Genomic DNA, 25,599 nt, shown 5'->3' on the forward strand with positions numbered 1-25,599 from the left:
TTTTCTGAGTATTTCTATTGCGATTAAGTTTTATTGATTTAATCTTGACAAATTTTGCCAATAAGTTAACTTGAAACATTAAACAGAACTTGAAATGATAGAAAAATATCTATGATTTACAACAAATCTTTTAAATTTTAACAATATTGACTTTAACCCGAATTCTTGCTCACGTTCCTGTTTGCCTCAGCCTGTGCTATAGCTGATTACACTGTAACCTAGCAAAAGAAATAAATGCATTGGTTGAGCATCTTACCATTCGTATCCAAACGGGAGGCAAATGCTGTTAGCTCTTTTTCATCAATGAAATTATCCTTGTTAGCATCAACAACAGCAAAAAGTTTTTCAAATCGATCAAGGGCCATAGAGACCTCCCCGAACTGGTAGAGGAGCGACTGCCAAACTTTTTCATGCTCTTGTTTGCTCATCCTGTTGTCATCTAAAACAACCATTCAGTTCAACATACAGAGTGTACTCACTTCATCGTAAGAGTGTACTTACCTGGTATGCATCAACTCCCTCAAAGACTTTCTCTCCCTGTTTAACTGCTACTGCTACACTGACTGTCCGGTACGCTGTGAGAAGTTGCAGTGTGCAATAGCAATGTCAATAGCAATGTGCAAAATTATTCTAAGCTAGTACTTGTTTCGTAAGACTCTAGTGCCCCAGGAGAGGTTGCCAGACAGCCCGATAAAGCGCAAAAAGCGTGTAGCTACACAATTATTCAAACTATCTAAAACCAGCCAATTGGCGCAGGTGTTAGTTTTGGTCTATTAAGCGAAATGTCACAAGTAAGAGTTTTGTTAAAAACAATATTTTATCTTAACCTTTAGACCTGGCTTTAAACAAGCAAACAGATAGACAGATACACCGCAATTTCTATAGTAACTGGTACGCTTGTCAGTCCCTGCACTGTGAGAGAGCATTGTAGGTAATCAGTATGGAGAGTTATATTGTAAAGACTGAAGTGCCCGATTGGTGCAATGGTTATGCGCTTGCTTTTGAATCTGACAAGCTCGGCTCAATTCCCTTACTGGTTGATGTTTTAGTGCTCTTAGCAGGTGGCAGTGTGCCTGGCTGCTAAACTGAATGTTTGAGTTTCGATTCTATGCACCACAATCCTTTTCCTTTATCATCCACCCGTGGCTTAGGAAGGACAGGCAGACACACTCACAGACAGATTGAAAGGGACAAAACTTGACTTCGGGTAAAGTTACCAGATTAAATTAAGAGTGTGATTATGATGTCTAGAGTGGCAAAGTGTGATGGAAACGTATGTTGCCATCTCCTTTTTTTTATATCATTTGGAGTTGTACTCTCTTTTCATTTATGTAACCACGCCCCTAAAGGAGGCCGGCCTTTGCTACCTTATTTGCATATTCAGCTGTATTTAAGGCAGAGCCTCGGCTCATTTACGTTGTTCAATATATGCCTTGCATTTGGAACCATACTCTTCTGTTACCTTGCGCAATAGCAGAACCACACCGAGCACTTACTTTACTCCAAGACTCAGTCTATGGACTGTGCTGTGGGAGTAAAGCCACAGAAACACTGTCGACCCCGTCGACCTCAGGTCGACCTTGTCGAACTAGTATAACACCACTCTGGGAGCAGTTCCTGGTGTAAGGTGGTTGATGTTGACCGGTGGTGTAAGTCGACCTAGTCGCCTCCGCGTGTTGGTCACGGGCAACCCTTACACAGCCCCTGTGAAGAGTGAATGCAGACCGGTAGAGTAAGCCGACCTAGTCGCCTCTACGTGTTGGTCGCAGGATCCAACACAAAAGATAACGACATAGTAGAGAGGCTTAATCTTGCGACTTGAATGCAATAGTTGATATTAATAACAAGAGATACAGGCAGCTGAGCAACTATTAATTTCACTCTGGTATGCAGTTTTCTTCGAGCATTTAACCACAATCAAGTGTTATGAATTTTAATCTCAAAACATCCTGGCAGTCGGACCACCTCAAATATCAACAACGATTGTGAATAATAGAGAAAATACTGATAACCTACTGATAACATTTACTAAAGTTTTGTGCAAGGTCCTCTTTAGGTTTAAATATTATTTCGGAGTAGCAACCGAAGTTAGTAACTAGAAGGAACCATTGTGCTTCAAAACGCTCACCATCAAGATCGCTGTACTCAAAGCCGATGATATACTCATCTCTTGTTATTTTGCCATCTCCATTGTGGTCATTCAGGTAGAAGAGGTAGGTGGCACCATTGGGACTTATCGACGGAAGAGACTTTGCACTTTCATAGTACTCAATAGACCCGTCATCTAGAGAATATAATTGGTTTTTAGATTACCAAATACTAGCCCTACTAATATATTTAGGGAGACCTCTAAGTATTTCTTGTTGTCGAAGCTCAAGTAGTCTTTGCATCGTTGGGCTGTCTTTTTATTTTATATTTTTATTTTTTATCCATGAGAGCCACACCTTGTTACTGATTGCCAGCTGGACTCTGCACCTTAATTAGCCAAACTAGCTTAAAAATGGAGCATTCATCAATGATTTGTTGATGTACTTTATTGGGGGTGTTGTATACGACATCTGAGGCATCAAGTATACTTGATGCCTCAGATGTTAGTCTTGCTGCACAATGAATTCACAGCAATGAACAAGTTTTTTGAGCACAAAATGTGCACTACGTAGTCTACTTACATGTACATCTTTATTAAGCTAAAATTTACTTTGGCTTAACAGATGCTTGCCAATAAACTATATGCAGGATGGAATGATGAATATGCTATTGAATAGTGCTGGTTGTTCACTATTACATTGTAATAACAGAAGGCTAGTGTTAACACGACTGATTAACTATATTCACAAACAACCAGAGAAGTCTGATTTGACCACAACTGGTTAAATATATTTATACCAAACAGTGAAAGTTTGGTGTGCATGTAGGTGGCTTGTTACAGTTGGACAGAACAACATTTAAGGCAAGCCATCACTATGGTTTCACTGGGTAGATGGTGCGGCTTCAGAATTGCGCTCATGTTTAGTTACTGTGCAATAGTGTTCTAATTGACATTCACATGTTGCCAGAGATGGGCACTCATGTTAACATGCTTGTTTGAGACTGTCTTAAGGCTCATCTCACAAGTAATTTGACTAGAACTGATTCTCTAGTATAGTACTTCCTTTACTGTAAAATCGTATGGACTCAGCACTTCCGATCAGCACAAATCGAATTTGCCTTTTACGGTCACCATAAATACATTGTCTAGATTTTATATTTTCAATAAGTATAACGACTCAAGTCAAAATGCTCAAATGCTTTTTTATTATTATCATGACTTTATTATTATTACTGTTTTGTTGAAAAATTCGTTACCTACAGTGATATCCTAAGAAACCCAAGCTGTTAGTTGATGAGCACCGAAGCAATGATTATAAGTGTAGTCCATCGTTGCCAGAGGCACGCCTTTTCACATGAGCTCAATATTACTGGTTATATTTTATTGTTCAATTAAATTTACTACAAACTAATATATTAAAGCTCCATGGTTTGCCTGCAAACTGACAATAAGCTTATAATGTTTAAGCCCACGAATATCGTTCAATCTGCCGAAAAGCTTTTATAATGTCTCGCCTTAATTTTCTATGTAAAAACACTGATCAAAGATCCCAAAGTTAACTAATTCACTCAAAAACTTCGCCACAATAAATTTAGGAGCTTGACTTATCCTTCTGCTAAAAACTAAAATGTTATATTTTCCTTTACTAGGAAAACAATCCATAAACCAGCTGCTTCCAACTTTATTTCCCGTTCAGAATTGGTGAAAAGAAAAATCTTTTAAACATCTAGCTAAACATACACATTTCTTTTACTGAAGTTCATCAACACAGGACTTACGATAGTTCTGACTACTCATTTTTATAAAAAACAATGTGTGTTCGCGTTTTGTTGAAACTGAAACAATGAGAGCATTATTTTTGCAGCCAATTTCACTAAGGTACAAAAGTATTAAACATTTGTTTCGCTTGTGAAATGCGTTGATTCTTGAAAGCGTTGAATTTTGTTGTTGGTTTTAAAAGCCATCAAATTAAAGTTCCAGGATAGAAACTGAGCAGATATTCTGAAAATCTGTTTTTATAACAACAATATTGAGAGTATGCCAGCAAAAGATTGTTGGCATGACTTAATTCCATCAAGCAATGAAATCCGTGATGAGTGAGTTGATATTTGCTGTACAAACAGCTAAGAGACTAAACTAATGTTTGTACATTGTAGGTAAGGTAGTTGTTGTGGTTGATTGTTATTTTGATACATTACCACAAGTCAACTTTTGATAAGAATAAATAGAGTATTAACTTTGTTTATTTGAAAGAACTGAATTGAATCGATTCATTGAGAATTGTGTAGGTAAAATATTGAGGATTGAATTGAATTGTATTGGATTGAAAATTGTGAAATGAATTGGTTCCTACACAACTTTTGATGCAACAGGATTGGGAACTGAATTATTACTTTTTGATAGTAATTGAAGTTAATTTAGTCATTCTTAAAGCCTTTTAAACGTCTCTTTATTGTTCGGTTTAACACAGGCACTTTAATAAATATGATGAGGAATTTTAAGCCAGAGGTCTGGCAAAGCACCTGTATCTTGTCAAATTGAAGAAGAATTGACTGAAGGTTGAAAAATGCCTAAAATGGAATAGCTCGCGCGTCATTTTCTTGCGCATCATTCTTAAATGAAGTTTTTGTGTTTTGCCAGGATCAAACATTTGATAAAAATTTGCGAGTAACCAAATTTGTGTGACGTGCAGATTTTTGCTGTTTTCGTCTTGCGGTGGATGCAAAAGTGCAAATTATCGATAGCGCTTACAATAGCAAATTGACTGTTGTCACGCATAACACCCAATAAAGCCAGTTCTAATACAGATAATTAATTACATTTATACATAGCAACCATATAAAGGCTATTACTCTATAAAGACATAATAATATCTAATACTAACAAATATGTATTATTATACATTAAATAATAAATTTGTTATAATTTACTACATATTTTTTATAGATTATAATAATTTATAAATAAATACAATATTAATGAATATTAGTAGTATATTATTAATAAAATTAGGCCAGCATGATAAGCAAGGTATTAACTAACCAAGCGATTTCCCTGATTCTAGAGAGCTGAGTTTTCACTTTATGTTGTAGTTCACTTACGGTTTGCATCTACATACACAAATGCTTTCTCATACTCCTGTATTTCTATATATCCGCTGTTGTCCATGTCAAGTAAGACGAAGTTTGTGTTTATGTCAAACTTGCTCCTCATGTTGTTTCTAATTTCTTCAGAGATTTTTGTCGTGATGAGCTCAAAGCTCTAAACGAGCAAACATCAATAAATTAAAAACTGTCATGACTATCAATAATATATCCTACATCAAAATATCAAAAACTCTTATGTCAAATTTTAGTAGTTTTATAAAACATCTTCTGCTGCTACAGAATTCGAATGAAATAGCTGATGTGAGTCACTTTCTGCTGTTATGTTAGAGATAAACTTGCACAGAATTTTAGTAGATTTTATCGGAAAGTATTGATTTTTTCTGTCATTGGTGAATCCTTTCAATGTTTGATGTTATCTGACGGCCCGAATGTTTCAAGATTAAAATTGACTAAATTTGATCATGGTTAAAATGCTCATATTAAGCGGAAGTGTGATTAGGACGTGTATAGCTGCAAATATATTGATAGATTAGAGGCACTTAATGCTTTAACTTGAACACAATAGCCGAAATCAACTATTACATCGATAACAACTAGTGACATCATCTCACACATAGTTTTCTTCCGAGCATTTTAACAATTTCTTTTGTCAAATTTATCAATTATCCAATATGTTGATACCAGTCAAGTTTTGTCAATTTTAATTTTAAAACATTTTGCCAGCCAGACCACCTCAAACATCATAAACAATCTCAAATGACAGTAAATACCTATACTTTGTGTTAGTTCATCTTTAAGTCATCTTTGTTATTATACGCTGACAAGTGGTGGTTTAGCCTTATTTTTCTCTTCCTGCGCTATGTTCTTCTCATGAGAATTTATTTAAATTCAAATTTAAATAAATTTAAATTTGAATTTAAATAATTTAAATCTCAGTAATTTAAAGACTTATTTAAATGAAATTGCATAACATTTTGTCGGTTTTATCAAAAAGTTTTGATGCTTTTTTATTGTTTGCTTTTGATGTCTGAAATGATCTGACTTCTGGAACATTTTAAGATAAAATAGGAAAAACTTGTTCTGTGTAATTGCTCCAGAAAATGTGAGTGAAATAATTAAACTAGTTGTTACCACTGCTATAGTTGATATGAATTATTCTGTACAAGTTGGAGTGCTACATGGTTCTATTTCTTCAGTTTCTTTGCAACTATAGATGTCACAATCACACTTTGGCTCATTCTGGGCATTTTTATTGCGATTAGGTTTTTGATACTAATATTAAAATATCTTCACAGTCAGACTATCTCAAACGTCAAAAACAGTCGCAAACGATCGAAAAATACCGATACTTTTTAATAAATTCAGCTATCAACAAAATCAAAATTTTTGGACAAGTTTTTCTACGCAGCAAATTTGTTAGCAGAAAAAACATATCCTCCTATGTTTTGTATGAAACCTTTAAAAAAACAAACATTTTGCTATTTTAAAGAAATTATTTTTATCAGCTTTTTAATAGTGTTTTGTCGAAGGACATGTAGAGAGTTATGAGTTTCTACCATGACCAACTAAATTTTTAGAGTCAGCTGCCAAACTTACAAATTTCACGAGACTAGATAGGTCTATATTAATAAATCTTACTGCATTTTTATTTGGCCAATGTCATCTAAGTTTTACCCGCATATGCTTTGCCCCCTTACTTCAAGTCGCCAAAGTGTTTGTTTTTAAAGATCTGTGCGAGTGAGAGAAAAGAGAAAAAAATCTTCGGTAACACCAGGCTTAAAGCTAGTAACGTATAAAAATTGAAAAACATTGTAAAAGGTATAAGTTAACAAAACTCTGATGCATCTTTTGTGCATAAATTAATAAGTACTCAGCTGAATTTCACAAAAAAACCTTCACAACAATTTCACAACAAAAATTTTCACAGCTGAATTTCACCACAAAAAAGCAGGCATTGAACATTGTTAGTTAATTCTCGTGTCTTTTTTTCAAAACAAACAAAATATAAACTTTTTCAGAGTTTATCACATTTTAATATACTGTTATATTTTGAAACAATTTTTGGCCAACTGTTTAAATGTTTGTAAAAGTTATGCCTGCTGATTTTTTCATGTCAGCCATAAAAGGAAATCCTTTAAGTCCCAAACCTAAGCCTAACTCTGAACCTCAAATCAGATATATTCTTAAATCGGAACTTGAGCCAACCAAAGTCTAAAATCTTTTTTCCGAAAAACTGTTCTTAAGTTTTCAAATTATCATTGCAACAGTTATACAGGAATAATCTTTGTTTAAACACCTATCTTTAAATCAATATTGCTAAACAATATTTAATTTTGCTCGCAATAAATACCGCTAACGAATAACTGCATTTCCCTTTCAAACAAGCAAAACAAAGAGATCAATCCCTTTTTTCAGTATCAATTACAGACATGAAATAGTCGTCAGTTAAAAGGTTAAGAGTTTGTTTTGCATGGAGACCTTTAAGAACATCAGGCTTGTAACAAAATTAAACAGTTTTCTTTAGTTGTTAATTTTATAAATTTGATGTGTGATCTAATTTTGCTCAAATTTTTTATTTATTACAGCCATTATTTAAAATTTTGTACTATCTTTGACATCATTTGGATTAAAGCTTAAAAATTGTCTATATTTCAGTTTTTTTAAATATATACATTGAACCTAAAATCAAAGCCCTATCGTATTGACTAGGATTAAAATTAACTGCAGCATAAAAACAGTGTAAGAATGTACTTACATACAACATAGCGTTCATAAATTCGTCAAACGAGACAAAGCCATCATCTGTCAAAGAATATAATAGTCAATTATCCACGAAGCAACATTTTTTACAAGTTAATCCAAAAAATTTGTGAATTAAAGTTGCAGTTATTTAATAATTGTAACTTTAATTCTTCTATTTTATTCTTTGTTAGCTATTAGAAGTACGGATGATCAGCTGATTATTTTATTCTGTGTATCTTTCGACAAACAAGAGAGCATTAGATTACTCAATTGCATTGGGCAGAGTTTTGAGATACAAGATAATTCATATTTAAAGTACATGATGTTCAATTGGTACTGTGAATCTGAGCAAATGTATATCAATAAACTTTGAAATCTATTTAAGATCTGATTAACTGCAAAAGAATTAAATTGTAAATCAAAGGTGTTTTAACATTTAATTTTTTAAATTGAAAGAAACTTACGGTCATAGTCCAGCATTTGGTAAATAGCAGCTCTCTCTGGTTCTTCAATAGCGCCATCCCTATTACCATCAAAAATGTCAAAAAGGTCTTGAGAAACTCTTTCACTAAGTCCAGAGTTAGTTGACCAGTACTTTGCAAACTCATCCTTGGCTAGCACCCCATCAGCTGTGAAACAGTATAGTAACGATCTACTGCTACATATCTCACCATTGTCAATTAGTGTTATCATTCGTAGCGCAAGGACTCAAATCACCCTATGTTGTCAGTATTTCAGAAGATCAATAAAATTGGGTTAAGTAAGTCACTACTCTAGGACACTTATGTATTCGTCTCATCTAACTTTCGCGTTTTCGCGGAGTCATCCTCTCGCGAAGATTTCATGAGCGAAACTAAACTATCTTAACGAACAAGCGAAAATGCGGAATTAAATAGCTTTGATCATTGATACTGTAGAATTGAATTTTATAACGACATTTATTTTAACGTTTTTATCGACCACTATAGCATCGTTAAAATATAAACTATAAACCAACAAAATAATTTGACTGTAAAAATTTATTACGTTATTATTTTCCCATTAATAATGATTTATAATGATAGGAAATTGATGCCAGTGCACACGCATTAGTAGCGCTATTGTTTGTTGGGGACACCAATCAATGCAGTGAGCACCGCGTGTTGAAAGAAAATAAGACACACTGAAACCCACAGTGCTACACAAGCAGCATGGCTCTGGAAAAGTTTGGATTCACTACTGACACCTCTTCAATAACTTGTAATAATTCAGAAGATGAGGCAATAGAGAAAGAGTTAGCTCTGATAAATAACACTAATAAAAAAGGAAGAGAAGAAGTTATAATAACTGTACACTGTGCTAGTATCTGTAGCTGTAGTATTATTAGCAGATGTATCATCTATGTATTTGTATACAACTTGTAATTACTGTAATAAAGATGTTCAGCAATTATTAGCAGCAGTTGAGTGTTTGGGAAAACGTTAAAATTAATATAGACAACACCGTTGATCGTTAAAATTGAAGTACGTTAATATAAAAACACGTTAAATTGTGACAAAAAACGTTGAAATTTTCAGCATAATTAAATTCCATGCTACAGTAGTCCAAGAAACAAATGGCAGCAAATGATCAAATAGCATTATCGATCTCGGCCATACAATTCTACCTGCAGTTGACAATTACAAACTAGTTTCATATTGAAATTTTTTTCATACCGGCGAGCCTGAGGAATATAATTGTGTTTTTTCCACTGCATTTATTTTTACATAATTATATTTTCGCACTCATCAGAGTTGCGAAATCAAGTTGCAGTGAAAGTTTACTCTGTATGCTACTCACGATACTAAATACTAGCAAAATATAAGTGTCCTAGGGTATCTAAAATAAACAAATTTAGTGTGAAACAACATAAAAGTAAAATATTTTATTTGTAACCATTTTTCTATAATAGACAACTGCTTTACTAGCATGACACAATCTCACATAGTTTATCTGTATATATACAGCTGCAAGCGTTTGTCTGTCGTCTTTCTGTCATGTGTGTGTCGTCTGTCTGTCATATGTCTTCTGTCTGCCTGTCATATGTCTGTTGTCTGTATTCCATCTGTTTGTTGTCTGTCGTCTGTCAGTCGTCCGTTTGTTGTCTGTCGTCTGTCAATCGTCTGTCTGTCGTCTGCCAGTCTTCTGTCTATTGTCTGTATGTCGTCTGTCTGTCATCTGTCTGTGTCATGTCAATTGTTTATCAGTCGTTTGTCAGCCGTCTGTTGGTCATCTATCTGTCATCTGTTTGTCGTTTATCTGTTGTCTGTCATCTGTCTGTTGTTTGTCAGTCATCTGTCAGTTGTCTGTCTGTCATCTGTCTGTCACCTGTCTGTCGTCTCTCTTTTGTCTGTCTGTCGTCTGTCTGTTGTGTATCTATTGTTTGTTTGTCATCTGTCTGCTAGCTAAATGTTGTTTAACTTTTAGTCTGTCGTGTGTCTAGTTTTAGCAATAAACTATGCACAAAAAACCATCTTTTAATTAGAATTGAACTAAGAAACATCCGTTTTTCAGACAGGCGCTAACCACTACACTAACCAGATACTATGAGACATACCAGGGAATCATTTTTGCTACAGTTATTATACCGATTAGACTATACATGTTGGCAGAGCTTGCGAAAATACTGTTGATTGCTACAAAAATGCTCCAAAATCATTATTGTGTGATAGGTCTCAACAAGTAACGACTATGATCCCAATTTTTCAAAGCCGTGGTGAAGCAGCTGCTTAGTTTAGTGGTAGTGCACTTGCCTTCACAACTGTGCATCTGCCAAATGTATGGGTTTTGTTTTTGTGAGGTAACAGTCTTTTTTCTAATGCTGGCTTCAGAGGTTCAGGCGCTACTTTTATTGTAATAAAAATTTAGATTACTTTAAGTTACTAGCTTAAGTTACTCAAGTTCATGAGATAAAGAAACAGCCAATACCCACTAGATTACCTGCTACTGTTTATAAGCTGCTTTAAATCTTGAATGAATGTATAGCATACGAAGCAAAACATGTTTGTCAACAATCTGTTTTAATAATGCCTCAAGCTTTCGAATATTTGAATTATGCATTGGCCAAACACACGCACACACGCATACGCACAAGCATGCACACACACGCAAATAAACACTCACCGTAATTTAAAAGTTAGAATGTTAAATGCCGTATATATCAAGTGAAAATATATTTTCTGTGTTAAAACGTTTTTATTGCTAGTGCAATACTTAGTATTTAGCTAATAAAATATGTATGATCATTATATTATTTTTTGGTAATTATTTTATTTCAAACAGGTTTTTTCAAATTATGCCATACAATAATCATAAAAAAGGTCAACAGTTGGCAAATAAAACCAAATTAATAATTTGATGTACAGTGGTTAAAATACTCTTATCTGCTAAGAGAACAGATTCTAGGTTGAAGATTGTTGAAGCAGCCAGCGATGATGTTTTAAAAATAATCGAATAAATTCAGAATCATAGATTAAATTTAATCAAAAAACAAAATTAGGAAAACTTCATGGTTTATGTTAGTAGTTTAATTTTTTTAAATTGATTTTCTTTGTTCATGTATAATAGTTTCATAACCTACCATTCTTGTCAGCTGCCATCACAACCGCCCAAGTCTCAACACCGTTTAATATGTCATCTCCATTCTGGTCAGCAATGGCAAGCATCGCGAGTATTCTCGGTGCTGCTGCAGCAGCAAGATTTGTCAGATATTTGAAGGACAGCAGGCTGAACTCTAGTTCTGCTAAGGTCACTTTTTTATCCGCTAAAATTAAAAACAATATCGTTTTGTTAAATGGTACCATTTAATGATCTTAAGATTTAAAAGTTGAACTATACAAATCAGTTTTACAAGACAAAGATTTTTGGTACGAAACAAAATTGCTAACTTTCAAAAGCATTAGCAGTATATCAATCAATTAATTGAATTTCTCAAAAATAAAAGATAGCTTTTAAGTCAGCTGATGAAACAAAAAATATGCAAAATTGTTTTAGCAAACACAAACATGTTAGACATAAAACCAGCAGCATCAATGTATGACCAAAAAATAGATCCCTGTCATTGACATCTTACATGACCTCTAACAATATGCGTATAGTAAGAGGTCAATGACAGCCATCATATATATATATTGTATAATATGTATATATATTATTAAACATATATATTGTACATCTATAGTAATATTATTATAAAATAGTATGTATATAAGTCTTAAAGTTTTCCGTCGGTCAATAGGCTATCAGCTTTCAAAGCTGTCGTCTGTCTAAATATAGCTACTATAATATAGATATTAAAAGTTCCCTTCGTGCTGGATTTGAACTCACGAAGATAGCAACCGCAAGTTCATAACCACGCACATTTAACCAAAAGGCTACACAGTTCTTACCATTACATTGCTTTTACCGTATACTGTGTACCCTTTTCTCAAATGCACACACTAAATTATGTATGAGATAACAGAGGTTAAAAAAATTGCATGAGTTATAAAAATGTTTTTGCATAACTTTATGAAATACGATGCTTTATAGCCATTGTTGTATTAGGGTAAATTTTTTTTCTGTTAAACAAGATCAATAAAACTTTTTCTTTTCTCAAATTCAAAATTGGCAGTCCCTGTACAGATTACTGCAAAATTATTGATGTGCTATTTGCCGAAACCTTTTCCATAACGTATAAAGCAGGGGTTGATCATTAGTCATTGTATGTTATAGTGAAAAGGAAAACAGATTCATGTAGTAGATAAAATTTCAGACATTGACAAATTTGAAGGTTAGTTTCATAAATTACATACTTTCATTAATTAAATATGAACAAAATCCGCTGTTTTTTTATTTATGGCTTTTACATTATTTATTTTAATTAAAATTAAATATTCAAACATTTCTTTTTAAAACATCTTTATTTGTATGAATATTGCCTATTTTTAATTAAATGTTAATTTTAATTTGGATATAGTATATTAACATGCACAAATTCCTTTTCTCAACATACTAGTATTAAGTTTGTTAAACATTTGAATCACAAAAGTTCATTACATTATGTAATGAACTTGCTTGCTTGCTTGTCTATTAGCATACACATCTTTCGTTTGAATCCTACAACTTTTTGTTTCAGAACTAACATAGTTACAGGACCATTAAATTTACTATTATGTAAGGTTATAATTATCAGCTTTTTCTCACTTTTTTATATTTAATAGCAAATTACTACATTTATAAAATTTTCATGAATTTAGAAGCCTATAATATAAGTTCGTAAAATTTGGTTTATTATTTGTTTTTCACAGTAACATTTTAAAGCATAATTTAAAAACAGTGTTTTAAAATTAAAAACCGTTAACTTCCTTATCACTATTATTCTTACAGGTAAATAGTTTGCCATCTTGAATATTAATCTATCATTTAATCTTTTTTTCAGACATTGATCTAATAATAATTCAATTCAAAAATACTTTCATATTCAGTTATAGTTTTATTTTGAATTAACCTGTTAAATATAGTCATTCTAAAAAGTTACACATAATCTAACGCCTTCAAAAAAAGAAGCTGCAATCATTTACTTTTTGGGTGGTGTGGTAGTGACGTATGTCTACAAATGTTAAAAGTTATAAATAAACAGCTTCATATTAAAGTTAAAATACTAAACGCTGTAAGTGTCCAATAAAATAAGTTTTCTGTGCAAAAACTTTTTTTTATTACCCAAGCGGCCCCGAGTATTCAACTAAAATACATATAAATGAATAATGTAAGTGAAAAGGGCGAGATGTGTACAAGTTTGTATAGGGATAGATAGATATGTATAGAAATTTATAGATGCATTCGGACCATAAAGCAATATTAAGTATGATGCCGCCAGAGGTTGCACAACCCACTGTCTGTGCTTTTTAAAGAGCCATGGTTGCACAAACAATGGCTCTGAGATTTTTGCTAGATATATCTGTGCCCAGTAGCAAGGAAACCTCAAAGACTAGAAACATGCCCAGTTGCATAAAGCAATATAAGGTTGGATGTCATTCTTGTCATCACCAGTTGCCTTTTTTGGAATTCAATATCAACCTGTGGCTTGTAGGTCAAGTATTCTTGACTACCTGACCATAGCTGCAGAAATGTTTAGTTATGTATAGATAGGCACAGACATGTGCGGAGATGTACAGAGGTGTATACATGTAGATGTGCATATAGGTATGCATTTTTTTCGTTGAATTGCCAGCTTAGAGGTAATAGCAAGATAACCTGGTGGAGAAAACTATACTAATAATATTGCATCGAGTACCATTACACAGTCACAATTAAAAAACTAAAATGACCAATGTTTCAATAATTTTTAGTCTTTGCTTTACCCCTGTTCTGGTGAAAAACCTACTTCGGTTTTTATTCTATATCGCTTTTAACTCTTTTGGCTAAAGTTACTAGTTTTAAATTACAGCCATAAAACTCACAATTTCTATCCATTACGTGATAGCTGGTTCTGATCTCATGTTCATCTATCGATCCACTGTGATCGAGGTCTGTATGGAAGAAGGAGAAAAGAGAGGCCTTTGGAGCAATGCCACTCCGTATTTGTGGAGTCATAAACTCTGTATAGTTCAGATAACCATCACCTAAACACAGTACATAGCATACCAATAGAATTACGAGTTGCAACTTTCATGCCACATAGCTGCAAAGTTGGTTCTAAACAGATTGGTTAGCCAGCTCTTGGCTGATCTGCTCATTAATACAAGCTTTAATTCCTGACAGTTCCTTACATAGAACTGAAGCTAAATTATTTGTTCTATTCTAGTTTTATTCTATTTGTAAACAATGGAAAAAAATGTTTGTCGTAAGTTTAAACACAGCAACTTGTGAGTTTTTAAAATATTTTTAAAAAGTTTGAAAACAACATGCAAAATTAGGAGTTGTTTACCTTGGTTATGATGTTGAATAAAAACATTAGGAAACAACTCTCAATTCCATTTTTGATATATTACTGCGAAGGCCTTACTTTTAAGGTTTTTAATGAAAGCTTGCCAAAGATTATAGAAATAAGGCAGCAATTTTTGCTTGTCATATCTATTTTATTTATACAAATCATCTGCTCAAGTTATTTGGCAATCTTATAACCTGCTGGAAATAACTGTTCATAGTCACTGTGTCTAGTAGTTCTAAAATAAAAAAACTTTAAATCTAGAGGTTTTTATATTTAAACACATTTAAAACTCTAAATTCCTACATAAGATCTATAAATTTTTTTTTAATGTTAATTCTGTAAATTTAAATCTGAATATATAATATTTTAGATTATATATGTAGATACTTAAATATAAATATCTACCACATCATCCAGGATTTTTAAAAGTATAATTAAAGAAATATTTTTACGCGGCATACAACCAAACTATTTTTAGTAACGAAAGTTATACTGAAATTTTCATGGAGAATTTCAAGCTAATAAAGTTATAAAAAGTATTTAATCCAAAGATCCACCCTTATTAGGGGCTTGTGTAGAGAAATTTTTTTTTTATCTAGTTTAAAATCCATACACCACTCTGACAGTTTTTGTTTTTCAAAGGCTTAGGAGTTCTCTCATAAAAAAATTGGACGGCAGGATTATTCTTTATTGGACTTTGCTACCTGTGACAAGTATAGTATAATTTAAAGAAAATGAACCATTTAAAAATGGACATTGGCCAAATTTTAGTAAAATTTATGCAAAAGTATCAGAGTTTTTACATCATTTAAGTTTGTTTGTGTTGTTTGAGGAGACCCGACTGCCAAAATATTAATATAAGAAAATTAATAAAACTTAGGAGTACGTAAGTACCTCATGAGAAGGTTTCTAAGTTCAATGAAAGCTTGCAATTGGAATCCAGAGCATTATAATGCTCGTAGAACAAAGAGATGATTAGGATTTTAGTGGCGAGAGCCTTTTCAAATACTGTTTAAGACGTAGATTTCAAAGCAGCAAATACCCCAACGGAGATATTTTCACCAACCGCTATAACCCAATGATAATTTAATTTTGCTTTTGCCATTAACCAAAGCGGTTATCAGATTTATGATAACTCCCCAAATGTGGTTTTGCATTTGCAATCGTGCATAACTATTAGAAAAACATGTAGGCTACAGTTAAATCTTGTTTTTGGTAGAATTTCGGCAGCTATTTGTCAGAACAGACAAAACTCTCTCAAACGTTCAAAGACTGCAATTTCTCAAAATTTTGCAATTTGGTAAGTAGCGATGAAACAATTGATGAAAACTAATAAAGGATGGACTATAAGAAAGCAACTTGAGTTATGTTGATATAATGTGTATGTAGAGCAAGGTAAAATGAGTTATATTCCCTAACCTTACAGCGAAACATCGTAAAGTTAGTCAAAAGTAAATTGCTAATACAAAATCCTTTTGTACTGATTATTATTTATTTAACTTAAGAAATAAAATTTAAGCTTACATTTTATCATTACATAGTTTTAAATAAATGACCATGCACGCCATTGCTCAAATCGGCAAATAGCTGTAGAATGAACTGCAATTATGAGCTATCATGTACTATCAGCGTCTTGAAATTTGACACCTATGATCGCAGCTGTTGGCATCTGGATTGGCTAGTTGTGGAAAACATTGGAACCATTTTCTACTATTGTGAAGATCGATGCCAATGTCATTTAGCAAGCATAGCAAAATAAGATGTTCAGGATGATTTACATAATCAAATAATTAAAAAGTAATAAAAGGACCTGCGATATTAGGAATGCCATTTTGTAGTTTTCATGATTTGTTGGTTAGCAATCACCCACAATTAACTGCTCAGAGTGTGTACACCTTATCGTTGGGATGACATCTAAACAGCTAATCGTTACGTCGATTGCACAATTAAACGTTATTTTGAGCGATAGTGTGCATCGGCCTTCATACAATCAGTTTTGTTAGCATATATAATTACAGGAAGTATTAGTTTTTGGTTTTCAGCTGTGATATCTTGTAAATGTCTGGGCCACAGCATATGATAATTTAATACTTTGAAGCCTGGGCTCAGGACAAATCTAGAAGGTTTTATCACACTAGATCCTAAACCTAAGTAAACAAAATTTTTGCTTTTTCTGTACTTCCACTTTTCATAGAATTAAAAGATTTTTGTCGCTTAGCGCGGTATACTTTTTGAGTATAATCACACACCCACAACTCATTTGGGCTATTAACTCTTAAGATCTTGTTGAGTTACCGAGGTCACTTCTAATCGACCGAGAAATGAAAACTGGCTGCCGACAAAGCATTAGTTTCTACCGACACACATTTGCGGTTTTTAATAATGTAGGTCAAATATACATGTAGATAGAGCTAAAAAGCATCTCTTCAGCAACATGATCTTCACACTGAAACTGCTGGTTTTTTATTTATAAAAAAATAAACCATCTATCCGACTCGATGTACTCCTAAATTATCACATCTTCAAAAAAGTCCAAAAAAAACTTTTTGCTATATTTGCTTTTCAATTGACATTAACAAGCTTAGAGCTTCAAAATCTATCTAAGAATTTTGCTATTGTAAATACTTTCACAGTCGATTGGATGTTGGGAATGCGGTCTAAGATCAGGTGGGTTACGTGCGTGTGCAAGATTACTCACCATCAAGATCTTCTTGTTTGCCAGCATTCATGTATTCTTCTAAGCTAATACCATCACCATTGGAGTCCATAGAAACAAAAATAACCGTAAGGTTAATATTAGATGGGGCCAGTTGGGTGAATGCATCAGTATCATAGCTGTCCATCACTCTTGCAAATATCTGAAATTTTTAAAAGTAATCATATTTATTGTGTCAAGGTCATTTTTAAGCAAATAAATATTTAAAAAATGATTAAGTGTTGGTTAGGGTTATGTGAAATTTTGAAAAAATACTTATTAACAAACGAGGAGGATAAACAGGTTTACGAGTCGCAACTAATGAGACCAAGTTACAAGTGATTATGACAGGAATTAAACAATTTTTTAACCTCAATTGGCTTCTTTTGTTTTAATTTCAACTTGTTTGTTCTGCACACTATATTACCCTGTGGGCTTATGCTAAATTGACATGCATTGTAAAACCAAGTCGAGTTGAATGAAACTTTGCATTAAACTAGTATAGCTCACCAAGGTCGCATGGCATGGTTTTGTCCGACTTGCACGAGTTGTATGATTTCAACATTGATTGAAGCAATTTTGAACATTTCAACAAATAGATTTTCAACCACGATTTTAATTTGTGTCAGTTGTTAGAATACCTAAGTAATATGGAAAATTATTAACCCATTTTAAATTAAACCATTCACAAAGTTTTTACCTTCAACAAAAAACGTGTAATAACAGCTAAGATTTAAACAAACATGCAAGAATCAAAAAGGTTTTAGAAAAACCTGAATTTATATTACAAAGCTAAACTTCAATTCAGTTTATCATATCATTATTGCAATTAATTGTGGTATACTTTGAAAAGAAAGCCGAATTGATGAAATGGAATATTGAAGTTGTGTTATCTACATGATGAAGTTCTGACAAGATGAGACCTCAAGTCATATACTCACGGCTGTCATTGCATTTAGAAATTCCACTCTAGTAACTACACCATCATCTGCAAAGAAAAAACTGCCAACTTAAGATTTTCCTTCTAATCACTAGAATGACAGAAGAATTATTTTGACCCATACCAAGTGTATATTTACCTGATGAGTCACACAAGTAATATCCAACCGCAAACAGTAGAGAGTTAAAAAGCAAAACATCTCCTATTAAAAAACTGATTAATTAATCTGAATTCTGGCTTGACAAGTAAAATCTGTTTGCAAAATGAACGATGAAATACAAATTAAATAAGAACGATGAATTGAGAATTATATTATGGTTTGGTTTTGCTATGATTCCAGTTTTTACTACTGTGAACGTAACGAGTAGACACGGACAGAGAAAAATAATGTTCTGAAACATATTTGAGCCACTCGGATGTAGAGTCAAAGCTGCTTACACAGGATAAAAGCCTTTTCATGAAGTTACTTCTATAATCTTAAAAGTAATTATGAGTGATTTCGAAGTTGTATAGAAAATTTATATTTTCCATAACCAGTGCAGCCAAGTTTTGAGAATTTTTGTTGTGTTTCTTTTTTAGCATATTTTTGGTGTTACAGTAGAAAAGAACTGTTTATGTCTTACGAACTTGTTCCATCGTGATTTTATGATGGTAGCAAGAGAGTATGAAGGCATTTATACTCGTATGTTCATCTTCTGTGCAGAATGTAAGTGGTGTTTCCACAGATAGTAACCATAAAAAATGCAAAGTGTAATGATAATATATGATTGATACAGTTATTTACTCACGACTATAGTCAAATGCCTCAAAAAGGCCTTTCTTTTCTTCGTCAGATCCAAAGTCAGTTGTTGCATTGTAATTGATGATTTTGAATAATCTAGTAGATCTGTCCGCATTGTCTCCTGTCACGTTCCTCCAGTTGCTAACAAACTCCTCTTCACTGATACGCCCACTATCTAGAGTAAACAGGCAGACATGTGTTAAATGTTTACTCTTCAGACACACTCATTTGCCTGTGAACAAACAGCTGAGTTTAGTTAATTCCTTTATAAAACTGAGTGTTAGGTTATCATTTGATGAAAGCCTACAATTTGTAGCTAAAGAATTTGTGTCACAAAATAAGAAAAAACTTCTCCGCCGGACGAATATTGAGCAGTGAAAACTAAAGGTACAGCTTCAACCGACTGTCTGCTAGTAGTTACTGACTAACCATGTCGAGTGTGCAAACTTATCATTCTTCTCTAAAAGCTAAACCCTCATAACTCTTATGCTGGTTACGCTTTGACCCAGAGGATATGCATTAAATAATATTCTTTTGTCTCTTTTAAATTTTTATAGACAGAATAATTCTATTGTCTGTCCTTTTGCTTTCATAACTTTCCAAGTCAAAAAGGTATGTTTATTACTAAAAAAATTTTCTAGGTATGTAGTAACACAAGCAAACAGAATCTAAAACTAGCGCTAACATGCTGAATCTAATGCTGACCCCTGCCGTGATGGATACATCAGTCTGAGATATAGAGCTGCAAAGCCACACCCACTTATTCCATGAGTGGATTCACTAAGTGACACTATAGACAAAATAATTTTGGATATGAGCAAAAAGCCTCTTTTACTATGGCTGAGTGTACGAATTGATCATATCATTATCTTTACTTTGAACTATCACTGCTACAATGTCAGCTATTGATTTACTTATTGCTACTAACTATTGAATTGTAAGACAGTGTAGCTGTCAACCTGAATGGCATCATCTATTCTGCATGCTAGAAGTAGCAATGTATTTTTTACTCGTAGTGTCTGTGGGTGGTCTTGTGACCACCCACAGACACAACTGTGATCAGAAAAAAGCTCAGCTAGCTGATCAGCTGCGAAGATTGACTGCAGCGCAAGCATGAGTTACAAAAGCTGTTCTATAGATAAACTTGCACAAAAATAACTTTTAAAAAGATTTTATCAAAATGCATAAATATTTTTTTCATCATTTGCAATTGCCTTTGATGTCTGAAAATGATATTAAGATTAAAATTGACAAAATTTTATTGCGGTAAAACTTTCAACTAGAACCAAAATTTAGTGTCATAAAACATGTTGTAACGGAGCACATGGCACCGATAGCAGGTAATATATATATAAGTATACCAAAATCAGTGACTTTTGTGACAAAACCATAGATCTGAAGGTAAACAGCTATTATCATCAAATCCTGACAGTAATAGCATCAAGACATATTACCATCAGTGTCGGCCTTAGCAAGAATAGACAACATGTCGTCTGCTGTCAGAAAACCAGTTTGCTTTTTGTCAGCTGAATCAAAGATTCTTTCTACGCCAGCGCCAATTCTTTGCATCAATTTCACCTGCGTGCCAAGAGTGTTTACACTTGATGCGTATTCAACATAGTTGAGTGCCTCGTCTTCTGTAATTACAAAAAAAACACAAACAGAAATTAAAGCTAGACTTGAGATATTCATTGTAACTGTAGATACACAAAATGGTAGACTGGGAAGGCAGTAAAGTAGGGCGGCAGTAAAGGCTGTACTGACTATTGCAAGTGGAGACAAGTGGAAGCATGCATATTAATTCAGAAAAACTTTAAAATGGATAACAAACTGGACACAGATAGTTTGCAGCTTTAGGAAGAAATGTTTAAAACCCCAGATTATGAGCAGAATTTTTACATACTGTCAACATCCATGACGGCAAAGATTTGGGCTTGCTCAGCTTTGTCGATTTCGTTATCATGGGTGTAATCAAATCGGAAGAAGGTGTACAGGCTATCAGAGTAGTCAGCACCGGCTTCCTCATAGCCCCTGATGAACTCGGAAGCATTCACTTTAGTGTCACCTTAATGAATAGAGTTGGAGACCTTGAAGAAAATTACAGTAAAACCTCTATTTGAACACCATGGCGTTCAATTTTGTGGATGTGTTTCTTCTGGTTTTTGGTATGGTAGTTTCGTAAAAACCAAAAAATTTCAAAGTGGTGAAAAGTTGAAAAAAGTACTCAATTAAAGAGTGATGCTGTGTTTTGTAGCCTCTCTTCTGTAGTGGCATTCTATTAGGGGTAGTGTTCAAATAAAGGTATCGCTTGAATAAAGGTTTTACAGCAAGGAAACTATTCCCAGAAAAACGGACAATACTGTCTAAATTGTAATATTCAGTTGAGATCTTCTGAATCAGTAGTAGTTTGTCTAAGTTTTTCATGTATCTTCATCTAAAAAAATGAAAATATAAACTTGCGGTTTAAGTTTTCAAATTTTAATTTTAGAATTACTGATTGCATTTCCGAAAAATGATGTCTGATCGATTTAGCCAAAACCGTTAAAATAAGGTGTAACAGTTGAATTTTTGATCAAATTGGCTTATTATATGATCATGCTAAGCTAAAAGTTATGAAAATTAAAATACTTTACAGAAACATATTTATAAGATGCTATACCAGGATCTAATACAAATGCATCCATTATTCATCTAAATCTACTTAACAAACTCAAGACAATGTTATCTTGCTTTTAGTCAGCAATGTTTGTCAGGCATGAAGAATCGTGTTGGCTTATAGCCAATCTATTACAAAACTTTACATACTTCTTATTAGGGATCGTATTTGCACTGCTCTTGAAATGACTATCTCTGAACTAGTTTGCTAAACCATCTCAATTTAAGAAAAGTTAAATAGTAAGAGTTATGGATAAGTTGATCTTTCTAAAAAAAATCAAGCAGAGTTTTTAAACCTTTATCAAACTCTTGCACAGCAACGCTAATCAAGTCGTGTCTCTATTGGAACTGCATGATGATGTTTACTGTTGTTGTCCAGCTTTCTAAAAACTGAGATATGATCGACATAATGATAATTATAACGATAATCAAGATAGGTCTCTATTTGTACAGAGTGATAGTGTTTACCGCTGTAGTCCATTTTTCTAAAGAAGCTGAGAAACTCATCCTTAGTGATCAGTTTATTGCCGTCAGAATCCATTAATGAAAAGCTGTCATCTCTAAACTGGTCTACACCAGCCAGCGCATCACGACAGCTGTAACAGAGAGTTAAAGGCTGGTTCAGTATTAAAACCTTATTTAAGATAATCTGTTCAAGGTTCCTATAGCTCTTGTAACTAACTAGGTATGCAACTTTTGTGCAGCGAGCAATCAGATGCATTCTTGAGCTCACACAGATTCAGCAAACAAAATACTTCATACATTATCCAAAAAGTCTATTAGTTATTATTCCATAGTGAAAGGTTTGTTAACAGTCTAGTCATTATGGGAAATGTGCCATCATATTTAACAATAGAAGAGAGTTTGTGAGTGCTGCAAAAAAACTTAATTCTAATAATGTTTTTAATTACTTGTAATTATGCAATATGATATAGTTAATTTGATAACTTAGTAGCAATTAATAGTTGTTACAAATAATTAATGGTAATGTTTAAAAAAAAATTTAATGTTAATAATTAATATTAAACATTTAATAGCTTTGAAAACCTAACTAAAAAAAGTTTTTTACCTAGCATATAGCAATGAACTAAAAAAATTCAGAATTAATTTTTATAATTTTTTATGATACAAACCATGGGGTGATAGTCACTTAACGTTACTCAAATGTTTTAGCTTACAAAAAGTGGAATATATAAAACTTGTTGATGAATACTTCAAAAATAAGGTGAGCAAGAAGGTAAAAATAACTTGAAAAACGAGTTCTAAGTTTTTTAATCTCGCAAAACTTATTACAATATATTTCCTGATGAATAATCAAACCAATAACTTTGTGGAGACGATAAGGGATATTTATCATAATGCTTTTTCTGAAATATACTAATCACAGATTTATTGATCAGCAAGCATGTTGAGGCAGAAGCTACTTAAACCAACGCCTAAAGAAAACCTCTGACGCGAAAATGAATTTTGGGTAGTTTAAAAAATATGTGAACAACAGTTTCAGTTTTTGGTTAATCTATAAATAAGCTCACAAAATTTTAGTAGATTATGTCAGAAAGTTTAAATATTATTCTATCATTTGAAATTTTATTTATGCTTGAAATGATATGACTGCCAAGTTGTTTCTAGATTAAAACCAATAAAACTTGGCTGCGATTATAATGCTCATAAGTAAAACATGTGTGAAATGAAATCACTAATTGTTATCAATTTGATAGTTGATATTAATTATTCTGTCATAGACTTCATAAACGTCATACATGTAGGCTACAATCAAGTTTATTAAATTTAATCTTGAAACATCCTGACAATCAAACAGATTCAAACAAAAATATCGCAAATGATGGAAAAATATTGATAATTTCGAATAAAATCAGTTAAAATTTTATGTAAGTTTAATTTTAAAATTAGCGGGTTATCTCAAGTAAATAAATGTTTAGTTTAACTATCAAGGGTTATTTATTACGTACTCTACACTTTTTACCCACTTACATGGCAAGCACCAAGAAGGTGCAGATGGATATCAAAATCTTCATTGCTCCCTATTTGACGAGCTGGGCAAGTGTATGCAGGTGTGAGCACCAAGGGTTGCTGTAATAAAGTAATGGGTTAAATGAAAACACCCTTGGTTGGCAAGCCCTAGCCTCAGCGTTAACATCAGGCTTCATGGCAGTGAGGAATGTCTCTCACTTTTATCGCATTCGTTAAGATTTTAGGCAAAAGAAAGCCTCATTGCAGAGATAAACAAGAAGTGATGTTTGCTTATGCTTGGTCATGCATTGGCTAATGCTTTGTAATCTTATCTCTTCTGTTTGGTTTGGGGCGCTTGGCTTGGTACTGGTCGCTCAAATTTGCTGATTTGTGTCAGCTTGCGACAAAAATTAATCGGCTTTTCTTCTTAACTGACTGCGTAGGAAGAAACTGGTTCTGGTGATAACAGCTTTGTCTTTAAATTAGCAATAAGTCGGGTGATGCCTAGGATTTCTTTCACTTTTTGAAATGTGTAAATGCATAACACTTAGGCAGACTCACAGACAGACAGAGCACACATATATACACACATGCAACCATGCAATAGCAAAGTCTGATTTATTAGCATAGATATTTGTTCTTTTCCAGTTTTAGATTGTCAAAAAAATTTGCCTTCAATACTACGTAAAAAAGAGATTAACACCTATGTAAGGAATGTTGTGTGGATTTTAATTAACATCTCAAACTTTACACAAACATGCCTTGCTGAACTCTCCAACAGCAAATATATGTTTTCCTCATCTAAAAAACCTAAAAAAGTCTTTGAGGCATTCTTAGTTTGCTGAAATCCTTTTTTTCTTTTTATGTCAAATTTCATTAGGCGCTGCCCCCAAAAATGGTTTTCCTCTTGGTATAGGATCTATTTTAGCTACTCTTTTAAAAGTTTGGCACAGAAGTAATTGGATTAGATGCCCTTTGTAACACCCTCAACAGTTCTTGCGCGGCTCGAATCACTAGCCTACTCATCACGAGTCAGCACCCCAATTTATAGAACGCCGATGCTGAAGTATTTTTATTTGGTAAAAAACAGTATATTTTTATTCAAGTTTACTTGCATTTAGGGCAGCTGAACACAGATATAAAATTTTCACTTTATTCATTTCCATCCTCTAGTATTACCAACTGTTATGAATGATTTCTGTACATAATATAATGTAAGATCATTGTTAAATGTGCTCCAAACTATTGTCAAAAGACTAATGAAGTGTGAGTTCATTAGTTTCGTCATTATATTGATGAAATTGCTAAAATTAGTGGTAACAATTAACTTCATAAATACCGTATACCGTTGGGTCAGTAAAATAATTGATTTATAATAACAATTTTTTCTACAGTTTTATTTATTAATTGTTGATTTATTTTTGTGATTGAACATCAGGCCTGGAGTTAGTTTATACTCGACTCTGACGCAGCTATCTAAACAAGTTAAAGGCTTTACCTATGTTTCTATCTACCTAAAAAAGCAAGTGTACCTTACACGTTAAAGTACTTGGCATGCAACTATTAGACTTGGATTGAAGCATTACAGAAGATTATTCATAATAAAAGGAACCAAATTTGTAATTTCAGACAGAGTTATCAAAAGGTGTTAAAAGAAAAGTTGTTAGATCTATAACAGGGATTAGGGACAG

The 25,599-nt window shown here is 33.1% G+C and overlaps 1 protein-coding gene across 1 annotated transcript in view; it reads right to left on the reverse strand.

Annotated features, from left to right (window-relative positions):
- The window catches only part of LOC137406265 (uncharacterized), a 32,963-nt gene extending 8,933 nt beyond the window's left edge, over positions 1-24,030 (reverse strand). Inside the window, exons 1-14 of the mRNA XM_068092804.1 lie at positions 23,930-24,030; positions 22,406-22,533; positions 21,186-21,347; positions 20,737-20,919; positions 19,290-19,457; positions 18,503-18,549; positions 17,565-17,724; positions 14,397-14,558; positions 11,537-11,719; positions 8,403-8,567; positions 7,952-7,998; positions 5,191-5,350; positions 2,129-2,284; positions 257-439 (exon numbers count right to left, since the gene is read on the reverse strand). Of these exons, the coding sequence (XP_067948905.1) occupies positions 257-439; positions 2,129-2,284; positions 5,191-5,350; positions 7,952-7,998; positions 8,403-8,567; positions 11,537-11,719; positions 14,397-14,558; positions 17,565-17,724; positions 18,503-18,549; positions 19,290-19,457; positions 20,737-20,919; positions 21,186-21,347; positions 22,406-22,533; positions 23,930-23,973 (1,948 nt within the window). The 5' untranslated portion in view covers positions 23,974-24,030. The remainder of the gene's footprint in view (positions 1-256; positions 440-2,128; positions 2,285-5,190; positions 5,351-7,951; positions 7,999-8,402; positions 8,568-11,536; positions 11,720-14,396; positions 14,559-17,564; positions 17,725-18,502; positions 18,550-19,289; positions 19,458-20,736; positions 20,920-21,185; positions 21,348-22,405; positions 22,534-23,929) is intronic.
- Positions 24,031-25,599: the final 1,569 nt, after the last annotated feature.

Source organism: Watersipora subatra, chromosome 10 (assembly GCF_963576615.1).
Source record: "Watersipora subatra chromosome 10, tzWatSuba1.1, whole genome shotgun sequence".
NCBI lineage: Eukaryota > Metazoa > Bryozoa > Gymnolaemata > Cheilostomatida > Watersiporidae > Watersipora > Watersipora subatra.